Below are 13,073 nucleotides of genomic sequence, written 5' to 3' on the forward strand. Positions count from 1 at the left end.
ATTTGCAGTAAACACATACTGCTTTTCTACTCAGGATAGTTTGTTTTTGGGTTTTTTTTTTTTTTTTTTTTTTACTTTAGGAAAATAAAACAAATGTAATATAGGGTCAGTGTGAAAATAATTTGGAAAATACAAGGATGTGGAAAGAAGAAAAAGAACTCTGGCAGTGAAGTCTAGGGTGTTTCATTCCTAACTCAGTGCTTGGAGACAGGCGTTCAGAGGAGGTGAAAATCGGTCCCCTGCCGGCTCCGTGCCAGCCAGGCGAGAAGAAAATGTGAAGGGACTTGAGAGACAGCTACCCTCTGTCTTGGGCAAGGAGCCCACCCCACCCGGTAGTCCTGGGCGCCCAGCCCTGCAGCTGAAAGCGCGGCAAGCAGAATGGTGGACGGTGGGTGCGCGTCCGCAGCAGCGGTGCTGGCCGCCTGCCCTCACGGAGTCTGCTCCCGGACTGAGCGTTTCTTACTTCGATCGGCCCGCTCCGGGGAGATCTCGCCGCGGAGTTACTGCTTGGGAACTTTGAAACAACGGTTCTCTGAGTTCAGAAGCACGGTCTGGCCAAGGTCTGCGGCGCCTTCCGGGAGGGGGGGGGGGGGGAGTGGGTGGCGCAAGGGTGGGTATCTTACGTCTGGCTCAACCAGAGCAGGCAGAAAGCTATCTCTGAAATTGGAAGATGCTGATTGCAAACCTCAGCTCCAGGGATTTCCCTGCAAGACATCTATTCTTAAGGGCCTCTATCCAGTTCCTGCCTGCTCACTAAGGTGAGGAGAGGGTAACTGTAATATGAAGATCCTGTGTTCTCTAACGTGGAACCACAGGTGTGAGCCTCACTCAAACAGGAACATTTTTCTCCTGGCCATACATCCAGAGTGGCAGACATGGGCAGACATGCCAGAGTCGCTCTGGGGGCCACACACTGCCCAGCAACTCACAGGTGCAAGTCAGGAAGGGAGCAGAGGCTGGTTCCGGGGGCCTCACAGAGGGTGCACTTGTGCTGTTAGGCACTGTGCCACTGACTCCGTCTTCACAGCTAACTGTTACCCCATTTAATAGATGAGAAGACTGAGGCTCTAGGGGCTTAAGCAGCATGCCCATGGCCCTGCTAGGGGAACTTTTCAACACATTCAAACTTTGGTGCATCTATGCCAAGTCTGCACATCTCAGAACAGTCGTCATGGTGAATGACTGCCGTGCGTGTGTCTGCTCAGGCATGTCTGAGCGACCCCCCAGACCATAGCCCGCCAGGCTTCTCTGTCCATGGGACTTCTCAGGCAAGAGTCCTGGAGTGGGTTGCCATTTCCTCTTCCAGGGGATCTTCCTGACCCAGAGGACTGAACCCCCATCTCTTGCGTCTCTTACGCTGGCAGTCAGATTGTTTACCACTAGCGCCACCTGGGAAGCCCTAAGTGATTGCTGGTCACTAGCTACTGCCACTCCCTGCCAAATGCTGTAGCTCTGCCGTCATCAACTTCACTTATTCAGCCAGTGTGTACTGACCACTGGTATACACTAGGCCCTGGGAAAGGCACAGGCGTGTGCTGCTACGCAGAGAAGTCCCTCCTCTCAGGGAGGTAAGTGGTATTAAGCTCTATTTTAAACATGAGGAAACTGAGGCTTGGAAGGTAACATGACTTGTCTAGGGTCACACAGCCAGTCAAGGGTGGGAGCTGAGATTCAAACCCAGGGCCGTGTGCCTCCGGGGCCACTGCTCTGGCTGTCTCCCACAAGGAAGAGCAAGACGGAAGAGTTGGGCGTGAGGAGCCAAGTGGGCCATTGAGTGAAACAACAGCCCCTCCTGTTAGAAGCCCCCCCCCACCCCAGGACCGGTATGATAGGATCAAACCCAAGATGGCCACCGTTTTCATTTACACCAGCCTCAAGTAATATAATACTTACAGAAAAATGCCTCATTCCAAATTACTTGAAAATAATTTCTCAGTATTAGAGTAATAGAGGCTCATCACAGATATTCTGGAAAATGAAGAATGAAGAGGGGGAAGGCTCACCCACAGTCCCACTGACCGTAAAGCAGCCACTGGTAGTCGAGGGGCCGTCTCCTGGTCTTTGCTGTGTGAGATTTGTGTGTGGTGGGTGCTTCACGTTGTTGAGCTTGTACAGACCCTAGTTTTCAATCCCATCTTTCTTCCCTGGCATAAATATCTATCTTCCTGTTTCTAAATGGGCTGGTGAGGTAACAGCTACCACTCTGGAAGCCTGACGCTATGGCAGGCACCGTGGTTCCTGTCCCATGTCCCCCTCATTCCCCCAAAGAATGTCTGCCCCAGTTTGGAGATGAGGAAGCAGGAGGTTGAAGGTCACCGAGCTGCCCAACGGTGGAGCCAGGATTGGTATCTGGGTCAACACCAGAGCCCATGTTCTTAACCACTGAGCCGGAAAGGGCCACCTCTGGGGAACAACTTCTGCTTGGCCACGCCTGGTGAGCTAGGGTGCTGGAGTAAGGGTCCACCTGAGGCTCTTCTCCCACCTGGAGCTCAGCCCAGGTTCGTGCGAGGGAGGGCAGCGTCTCCGCGTCATGGACGGAGGGACACCTCCCCAGATGCCTGTGGACGTCAGCTGTGCTGCTCTGCACCCAGGTGATGGTCATCGTTTTCACTGCTGCCTGCCAAGCAAGGCTGCCAGATAAAATAGTTACATTAAAATGATTACATTTGAATCTCAGATACACAATGAATAATACTTTAGCGCAAGTATGTCCCAAATATTGTATGGGTTTGCTAATCTGAAATTCAAATTTAACTGGACCCGCTGTGTGTTTTTTTTTTAAACAGTTATTTTCCATTATGGTTTATCCCAGGAGATTGGATACAGTTCCCTGTGCTATACAGTAGGACCTCATTGTTCATCCAGTCTATATGTAACAGGTTGCATCTGATGACCCCAAATTCCCAGATGATCATTCGCCCTCCAGCCCTCCCCCTTGGCAACTATAGGTCCGATCTCTATGTGAGTCTGTTTCTGTTTTGTAAATAGGTTCATTTGTGTCCTATTTTAGATTCCACATACAAGTGATATCATGTGGTATTTGTCTTTCTCCTTCTGACTTACTTCACTTAGTATGATAATCTCTAGTTGCAGCTGCGTTGCTACAAATAGCATCATTTCATTCTTTTTTATGGCTGAGTAGTATTCCATCGCATATATGTACCACATCTTCTTTATCCATTAATCTGTTGATGGGCATTTCAGTTGTTTCCATGTCTTGGCTATTGTGAAGACTGCTGCTATGAACACAGGGGTGTGTTTATCTTTTTGAATTATAGCTTTGTCTGGATATATGCCCAGGAGTGGGATTGCTGGATCACATGTTAATTCTATTTTTAGTTTTCTGAGGACTCTCCCTACTGTTTTCCATAGTGGCTACATCAACTTATATTCCCACTCAGTGTAGGATTCTCTTTTCTCTACATCCTCTCCAGCATTTGTTATTTATAGACTTTTTAATGACAGCCGTTATGATCAGTGTGAGGTGATACCTCATGGTAGTTTGGATTTGCGTGTCTCTAATAACTAGGGATGCTGAGCATCTTTCATGTGCCTACTGGTCATCTGTATGTCTTCTTTGGAGAAATGTCTTAGCTTAGCAGTCCCCAACCTTTTTGGCATGAGGGACCGGTTTTGTGGAGGACAGTTTTTCCATGGGTAGGGGAGGAATTGTTCAGGCAGTAATGTGAGCTATAGGGAGGGGCAGATGAAGCTTCACTTGATCAGCCTGCTGCTCACCTCCTAATGTGCAACCCAGTTCCTACAGGTGCCAGTAGCAGTCCGAGGCCTGGGAATTGGAGACCCTGTTTTTGATCTTCTGCCCATTTTTCAGTTGGGTGGTTTATTGTTGTTGAGTTGTATGAGCTGTTTGCATATTTTGGAGATTAAGCCCTTGTCGGTTACATCATTTGCAAATATTTTCTCCCATTCTGTAGGCTGTTTTTTTTTTTTTTTTTTTTTTTTTTTAATGGTTTCCTTTGCTTCTGAAAAGCTTTTAATTAGGTCTTTTTTATTTTTTTTCTTCTTAATTTCTATTGCTTTGGGAAACTGACCTAAGAAAACATTGGTACTACTTCTGTCAGAGAATGTTTTTGCCTATGCTCTCTCCAAGGAGTTTTATGGTATCATGTCTTAGGTTTAAGTCTTTAAGCCATTTCGAGTTCATTTTTGTGCATGGTCTAAGGGTGTGTTCTCACTTCATTGGTTTACACATGTTGGGGTGCTGCATTTTTGTTGGGTATAATACATTTGGCAACCCCACTGCCAGGCACCATGGAAGTTTGCTTGGCTTGATAAGCCATGGTCTGTCCTGGTTTCCCTCGACACACAGACACACACACTCACATCCCCTTTCTGGTATCTGAGTTTATTGCCCATATTTTGTCTGGCTGCAAGTGAGTTAAAATATGCTGGAGGTCTGGGGTCCCTCCGGGTCCTTCTGCAGCTCAGAGACCAGATTAAGCACGCCTAACTGCGACTGGGTTGAGAGCCAGCTTTCTGAAACAAGACCCTTGGTTCTTCCCCACTCCCTCCCGCTTTCCTGTTTTCATGCTTCAATCCCTCCACAGGGTAAATTCTTCCTGGTTCAAATTTGTTGTAAAGGCAACTCTCATTCCTTTTATAATCTCTCCAGGGATCCCATGACAAGTTTTTCTGCCAGTACAGCTTCTCCTGCCATGTCTTTTCAGCAGAGCAGGTTGGGGGTCAGGGTGGTGGGGGTGGGTGGGGGTGAGGTTGGATCCTAACGCTGTTATGTGGGTGGCTTCTCAGCCACCTCACTGAGGCCTTGAAAGGGGGCCTTGGAGATTTAGACTGAATACAGAGCTGAGGAAGTTTGCAGTTGCCATGGAAACTTCTTGTCTGGTGTTTCTGGGCCCAGATAAGCTGTTCCAGGCGTCTGTCTGCTTGGGGAGGTGGGGGTGGGGGTCAAAAAATCAAAGGAAAAGGGGTTTTTGGAGTTTTTAGTGCAAGCTGCAGCCCCAGCCCACTACAGATGTAGGAAAATGCCTCAGCTCCCACTCACGACTACCTCTCCTGGCCTGGACTAGTGAAAGTGTTCCTCAGTCGTATTCAACTCTTTGTGACCCCATGAACTGTTCCTCACGCTTCCCTGGTAAGCTCAGATAGGTCTTCACTACCCACCTTCTTTTTAGCTCATCTATTTCCCAAGAAAAGAGTTTCACAGGGACAGGAAGGGGAGTGTGGGAGAGGTGTGCTCAGCCTCTGGAAGCCCCCTCCGGTCCTCCACGCGACTGAGCAAAAACTCCAATCCTCAGGCGCGTGTATTTCGGAGTCCTGCTGCATGGGGGGATGGGAAAGCCGCACAGACGGAAGCAGGAGGCAGCCTCTGGGCTTGAATCTGCCTGGAGTACACTCTTAACAGGCTCGTTTCTCCAAAAGGCCTCTATTTTTCTGTATGTAAAATGTACATGACTGAACCAGATGTGAATTTTAACTACGGTTGGAAGAGGTTGCTCTTTTCCCATATTTTTCATCTTGTTTTTTTTCTGATAACAAAGGCAATATATGCTTTTTTTTTTAGGAAGGCATAAACATTACAGAAATACTGGGACAAAAGAGAAAGGCCCATAATTTTATGCTGCAGAATAGTGGTTCTCAGGCTCTTGAATATAAACAGACCCCCGAGGGAACTTGCTAAAATTCCAAATTCCTAGGCCCCTCCCTCTTAAGGTTCTAACACAGAAATCCAGAAAGATGGCACGGTAGTTTGACTGTAACCCTCCTGCCCAGGGAAGGCGAGTGATGACATCTGAGACACGATGGTCTAGAACTGACCTCTGTTAACAGTTCAGGGTATATGCCTGCAGATTGGTTCTCCGTGTATATACTATCTTGTAGGGGAAAAAAGACAGAGGAATCAGACTATGTATGATGTTGACCTTTGATTTTTCACCAAATATGCAGTAGACATCTTTCTTTAGGTTAATCAGTAGATATGGTATTGATGGCATCTCATTATAAGATGTAGCATAATTTCTTACTGATGACATATGGCTTGGGAAATGGTGGCTGTTGACGTCACACATAGTTTACATGCTCACGTATGCACACACACAGCAAGACGGTGCTGTCCTAAGTCCAGGGATATGCACGTCTTTGGTGTCTGCAAGTCAGCAGTAGGGCTCAGGGCTACTAAGAAGCCTAAGGTGAGGCCCTGCCCCCCGCTGACAGTCTGGTGAGTGAGCCTGAGGGGTCTGTACCCAGGCTGCACTAGAAGAAGAGCTTCAGTGGAAGAAGTACAGTGGGTCCCAGCTGCCTGGGGAAAAGGGCACCCAAGCTGGGCGTTTCCTGCCCGCCTGTCCTTGGCTCTCGATTGCTCTGGTGCTGCCATCAGAACCCTCTGATGAAGGGAACAGAGTGGGGGTGGACAGCCGGAGTCGGCTCCTCTGGGGTGAGATGGGCTGGGGGTGTCTCTGCTCCGGGCGGTGAGCAGACACTCTCAGCAGTCCTCCTGCCCCAGCATCCGTGTTACTCTTCACTTGTCAGAGGGCACTGGGATTGCTTCGGACAAGACACGGTGGGCCCTGGAAATGCCCCCAGTACTGGTTGTCTGCACAGCGGACCAGTGACAGTCAAGAGCGGTGGGACAAGAACCTGGTTATAGTCCTCCCCCATCAGATTCCACCAAGTTAAGCCACTGCAGGATGGGGAGCTGGGAGGGGCACCACTCAAGAGGACGTTAAGAAACAATTTAGGAAGAAGAAATAAAAGGAATGCATCTTGTTTCCAGAAAATTGTTTAACACGGGCGAATTTGGGACCCTGTAAGTTGAAGTGGCTCGGAATGGCAGGTTTGGCGAAAGCTCCTAGGACACGCAGGCCTGACTGCCCCCACTTCCTTCCATCTCACTCACCCCAGTGGCCTCCTTGCATCCTACCCTGGGGCCTCTGCACTAGCTGTCCTCACTTTGGGATGCTTTCCTCCCCACCACTCCAGCCTCCCGAAACTGGCACCTCCCCACTCTCCACCGTTCCTGAGGTCCCGAGCCTTCCCCTCCGTCTTGCCTAGTCTTGCGTTCGTCAGAATGTTCACCGCAGCTCGACATTTTCTTGTTTGTCTCGTTTTTTTTTGCCTGAACCCCACCTTGAAAGCAAGTTACCCAAGCACAAGGATATGGTCTCATTTACACTGTAGCTCCAGCACTGGGCAGTGGAAGGAACACAGTAGGTGCTCAATAAGTGTTGGTTACCTGAGTGACACCGTCCGGAGAGGATCAAAGTGCGTTTTTTTTTAAGTTGATTTATAATATTGTGTTAGCTTTGTTGTACAGCAGAAACTACCCCAATATTGTAAAGCAATGATACTCCAATTAAAAAACAAATAATATCATGCTAGTTTCAGGCGTCCAGTAGTGACTCAGTTATATATATATATATATATATACATATATACATGTATACTGCATATACATACACATACATATAAATCTATTCTTTTGCAGATCGTTTTCCACTATTATTACAAGATATTGAATATAGTTCCTGTATTATATAGTGAAACTTTGCTCACTGTATATTCATTTTATATATAGGAGTGTGTATCTGTTAATCCCGCACTCCGAATCTGTCCCTCCCCACCACCTCCTTTGGTAACCGTAATTTTCTTCTCCGTGTCTGTGAGTCGGTAAGTCCATTTGTGTTATTTTTTTAGATTCCACATTTAAGTGATACAATACTTGCTTTTCTCTGACTTACTTCCATTATGTATGATAATCTCTAGGACCATCCATGTTGCTGCAGATGACAGTATTTTTTTTAATTATTGGAGTATAGTTGATTTACAATGTTGTGTTAATTTCAGGTGTATAGCGAAGTGAATCAGTTGCACATAAACATATATCCACCTTTTTTTTCAGATTCTTTTCCCATACAGGCCATTACAAAGTACTGACTAGAGTCCCCTGTGCTTTACAGAAGGCTTCATTAGTTATCTGTTTTATATATACGAGTGTGTATATTTCCATCCTAGTCTTTCCATTTATCCCTCCCTCATCCTCTAAATTTGTTTTATACATTTGTGACTTGACTTCTGTTTTGTAAGTAAGGTCGTTTGCACCCAATTTTTTTTTGGTTCCACAACCCCCCCCCCCCCCCCCCCGCCCATATAAGTGATATCACATGCTTGCCTTTCTGTGTCTGACTAGCCTCACTCAGTGTGACAATCTCTGGGGCCATCCGTGTTGCAGATGGCATTCCTTTCTTTTTTACGGCTGAGCACTGCTCCATTTATGTATGTGCCACAGCTTCTTTATCCATTCCTCTGTTAATGGACCTGTATTTTCTTTTCGTTGCCATGGTAAACAGTCTTATCATCTCAATTTCTCTTTCCGATCTTTCATTGCTAGCCTCTGACGATGGACGTTTAGGGTCTCTTCCACGTCACGGGAATTGTAAATAGCGCTGCGGCAAACACGGGAGTGCACGTGTCTTTTTTTAAAAATGATCAGAATTTAGTCTATGGAAGTTACGGAGGACAGAAGTTGGAAATCATTTGTGTCCTAGAAATAAATGAGTCTTCATAAATATTCATAGGATTCTCATCAGATAAAAAGGTACAGTGTATTTATAATTGAATTCACTGCATTGTTGATGTTATTCCTGACTGAAGAGAACTTCCGGTTTGTCTAGACATTAGTGAAAACCAAAATATTAAAATTTTTGCTTAAGTGTAACACCCCTACAGTTAAGGGCACAAATCTTACATGGTCAGCCTGATGTATTTTTAAAAATGGAATTCACCTGCACAGTCACCTGTCTGATGAACACTATGCAATCAGTATCCACTATTCTATCAACATGTGTTCTCTGTGCTGAAATGTATATAAATAGAACCACTGAGTATGTATTCTTTCGTGGCATCTGACTCTCAACATCCTTTTTTCCATGAGGCATCCATTGCTGGGGCAGTCTGAGCACAGGTTGGAAAAGAATTTCCAGACACAGAGTACTGCAGAGGGGAGAGAATTTATTAAGAAGAAAGAGCAGAGATAATGTGGACATGGCAAGCGCAGTGGGCTGACCTCCTGACAGACCAGGCAGAGTTGACGGTTTTCCTGAGCTAACAGCCAATTTTGTGAGTTTGTAGGCTCAAGACAAAGAAAATTCTTGCTGGAAGGCTGGCACTAGGTAATTGGTTAAGGGGCTAATAGTGTGTTTACTGGAGTGGGCCTGTTTGCCAATTTGAAGTCAGGAAGCTTGTGAGGGATGATCAGGGGCTTTTGGCAATGGTTACAAAGGGGCTCAGACAGCTTCGGAGGTGACCTTGGTTCTGGGCTCCCCTTCTGCGGCCTTGGGACAGGGACCCGCACCTTGGCCTGGGGGCAGGACTACACATCGTGTGTTTGTAACAGCGGTTTGCTCTCTCTCTATTGCTTTGTGGGGTTCCATTTGTGAAGGTACCACTCTTTACGCTGCTTCTGTGTGGGTTAAGGTTTTCTTTCCCTTTCGGAGGTCTTCTGCCAGCATTCAGTCGTGTTCTCTGCCAATCACTCCCCTTGTATCTCTGACGTATTTGTGGAGATGGTGAGCTCCACAGCCTACCTTCTGCCATCTGGGTTCTGCTTTTATTTATTTGGCATTGGGAGACTAAGAAGACCTTGCCACAATTAATGTCAGAGAACGTTTTGCCGATGTTCTTTTCTGTGAGTTTTTTTGGGTAATTTATGGTGTGCCATGTTCTGTGTTTCAGTATTTAAGCTATTTTGAGTCTGTCTTTGTGGATGGTGTGAGTCTGTCTTTGTGGACAGTTCTCCTCCAAACTCCCCTCCCATCCAGGCAGCCACATAACACTGAGCAGGTCCTAGTTGATTATCCATTTTAAACACAGCACTGTGTACATGTCCGTCCCAAACTCCCTAACTATCCCTTCCCTCCATCCTCCCCGCCCTTCTCTCCAGCAACCAAAAGTTCGTTATCTTAAGTCTGTTTCTGTCTGTAAGTTCATTCATATCATTTCTTTTTGGATTCTACACCTTGGGGATGTCATACGCTATTTCTCCTTCTCTGGCTGACTCACTTCACTCAGTGTGACAATGTCTGAGTCCATCACGTTGCTGCAAATGGCAAGAAATCCAACGGATTTCTGTATGTCAGCCTTGTGTCCTGCTACTGTGATGGACTCAGTTTATCAGTTCCGATACTTTTTGTGTGGAATCTGTAGGGTTATCTATATCATGTCACCTGCATATGATGATTTTACCTCTTCCCTTCTGATTTGGATGCCTTGTATTTATTTTTCTTGCCTGATTGTCATGGCTAGGATTTCCAATACCATGTTGAATAGAAGTGGTGAGAGTGGGCATCTTTGTCTTATTCCAGATTTTAGTGAGAGGGCTTTCAGCTTTTCACTGTTGAGTGTTATACTGGCTGTGGGTTTGTCATCAATGGCTTTTATCATTGAGATATGTTATATTCTCTCTGTACCCACTTGGGTGAGAATTTTCATCATGAATGGGTGTTGAGTTTCATCAAATAGTAGTTTTCTGCATCTGCTGAAGTGATCATATGGTTTCTGTCCTTTGTTGACATGGGGTACCACACTGACCAGTTTGCATATGTTGACCCATCCTTGTGAACCTGGAATGGATCCAACTTGATCATGGTGTATGATCCTTTTATGAGTGGTTGGATTCAGTTTGCTAATATTTTGCTGCAGCAAAATTGCATTTTTAACGCTGGATGTATGTGCTGGGTCTAATCACTTCCCAGCCCACCCAGACTCTTCATGAGAAAGTAGAGGTGGGAACAGGGCCAAGTTTAAGTGGAGGTCAGCTTCTCTCTAGGGGATTAAGGAATGACAACACAGGCTAGAAAACACGTCCACGTTTCAAGTGATCCCTGATTGTGAAACTAGGAGAATGCCGCTGTTTTCTGTAAACACACACTGGCCTTCGGTATCTACACATGCTCTTTATTTTCACACTCACACACTGACTCCTTGAGACGAGAGCTACGGAGCTCTGACTCCATGAGGCTCAGCGCGGCACACGGGGCCCTGCACTCTGTTCACACCGAGTCCAGCTCTCCCCGCAGGAAAAGTCCTCCTTGCCGAGCACTGACCGCCTGCTTCCCCTCGTGTCCACTCATCTGTGTTTCTCTCAACCACCGTTGTTTTCCACATTTGACAGCCACAGAAACCAAGGCTCAGGGTTGCCGACCGGCTGCCCAAGGGCTCATGCCGGGGCTGGGCAGGGACGAACACAAGGGCTGGTCTGGCCCAGAGCCGGTCAGCGTCCACTCACCCTCCTCCCCTGGGCACCATCCTGTGGCTCCTCGCTGAGGTTCGGGGTACTGAGGAAACACCAAGGATGGGGCTGTTGACCTGTAAGTGGGTGACTGGAACTGACCCAGCCTAGTTTCCCCTCCTTTTGCACCAAGAGCTGCTTTCCCCTGGGGAGTCGCACCCGGCAGCAGGAAGCCTGTCCCCCCACACACACCAGGTCAGGGAGGTACCAGAAAGCATTCTTGCTGACCCTCCCATCAGAAACAAGGGAAATGCCTGTGCCTGAACCACACCGCTCAGAACAAAGCTTGGCGTGTCCTTGCTCCTCAAGCATCTGACCAAATCGATACTTACTCGTGCCTCCCTCCCCGGCAGTGTGGCTCGGACACCGTGTTCCGCATGGAGGAAGTGGCCGAGCACCAAGTGTAATACCCGTTACTATAGTAACAGTTCCTTTCTAATGATCCCAGAATAAACAGGAACGCAGAGCCGCCCCACTCGCTGGCTCTCTGCATCCCCAGGGCTTGATGAACCGCCCTGGGGAGGCGGCCCCTCCTGGCTCACCCGGGACTCTGGTGGAGCGAGGACCAGCAGCACTGCGCTCGGAAGTTCTCTTCCCACGGACACGGGCTCAGCTGAGGAGTAAGACTGTCTCTCTTCTGTCTCCCCTGTGGCTGAGCTGGGGTGCGGTGCCAAGAAGGGGTGTGGCGGGGGAAGGAGGGCAGCGTCCGAGCGCCGGGGAGGCGGGCAGGGGGGCAGAGCTCTTCGAGCCCAGGTACCGCACTCTGCGGAATGGCTCGGGGTGCGTCCGGGCACCTGGGTTTGGGAAAGGGATCGCAGAGGCCGTGCAGGGAGCACCCGGAGGCAGCCTCCCCCGCGCCCCGCTCTGGCTGATCTCTGTCTTCCGAATGCTCAGATGCACCTGAGTTCATGCGTGTGTGACCTCACCCACCAAGTCACTTCCACACAGCGCAGCAGCTGTAGTTCTCTTGGGAACCGACAGGTCAGAGGCCAGCCGAGACGGCCTGGGCAGACAGCTCAGCTCAGGCTCGGGAGGCTTCACTTGCTGGGCGTGTGATCTGGGAAAGACCCCTCAGCCTCGGTGTCTTCACTGGCACAAAGGGGTCTCGAGCACCACCTCCTCAGTCTGTTGCAAGGATCTCCTGAGGTACAGCCGCGATGCTGAGCATAGCTCATGGCAAAGGGTGAGGGCAGGGCCGGGCGTTGCCCGCCTGGATTTGGCTTTAGCGCTTTGCAGCGTGAGACAGGGCTGGTACTGGGCCAAAAATCAGGGGGCTCTGGGGTCGGGTGTGCCACTTTTTTGAACTGCTACTAAACCCAGTGGTTTCCCAGCTGTGGGGCAGCCCCCGTGCCTGCGTCTCTGGCCAGCTTGGACCCTGAGTGGCTCTTCACTGGTGGTAAGTCCTGTCAGGATCCCCCCTCCCCGAGGCACTGGTCAAGTGGGGTGGCTGGCATCATGCCACTGGTGGGCCGACACTGTGCCCTGATCAATGGCACAGGACTCTCCACCCCCCCTCGCTAAGGACCTCCCACGTCCAGCCCTGGACTCCGCTATGGAACTGATTTGAAACTGTGTACCCACCTCACAAACGAGGCGGTCACGGGAGACCCAAGGCAGGATGTTGAGGAAGTTTGTCGAGTCAGTTTGGTTGGGGGAGGCTGCGTCCTAGTGATCGAGCCGCTCTGGCGGGAGCTTCCAGGCATCAGTGGCGGGGGGCTGGAAGTGTGGAGGAGGCCCCCAGATATGCCATGCTGTGGCTGCAGGCCAGGGAAATACAAATGGGTACTCTGCCCACGGGGAGGAAAGAGGC

The 13,073-nt window shown here is 48.8% G+C and overlaps 1 protein-coding gene across 3 annotated transcripts in view; it reads left to right on the top strand.

Annotated features, from left to right (window-relative positions):
- FAM107A (family with sequence similarity 107 member A) overlaps nt 1–13,073 on the top strand; it is a 93,026-nt gene that overhangs the window by 59,273 nt on the left and 20,680 nt on the right. The window contains exon 1 of one of the 3 annotated variants that reach the window (XM_061128230.1): nt 11,705–11,883. The exons of the other annotated variants lie outside the window; for them this stretch is intronic. Within the exon in view, the coding sequence (XP_060984213.1) occupies nt 11,769–11,883 (115 nt within the window). The 5' untranslated portion in view covers nt 11,705–11,768. Of the gene's footprint in view, nt 1–11,704; nt 11,884–13,073 lie in introns of those variants that run through there. 3 annotated transcript variants of the gene reach the window in all.

Source organism: Dama dama, chromosome 24 (assembly GCF_033118175.1).
Source record: "Dama dama isolate Ldn47 chromosome 24, ASM3311817v1, whole genome shotgun sequence".
NCBI lineage: Eukaryota > Metazoa > Chordata > Mammalia > Artiodactyla > Cervidae > Dama > Dama dama.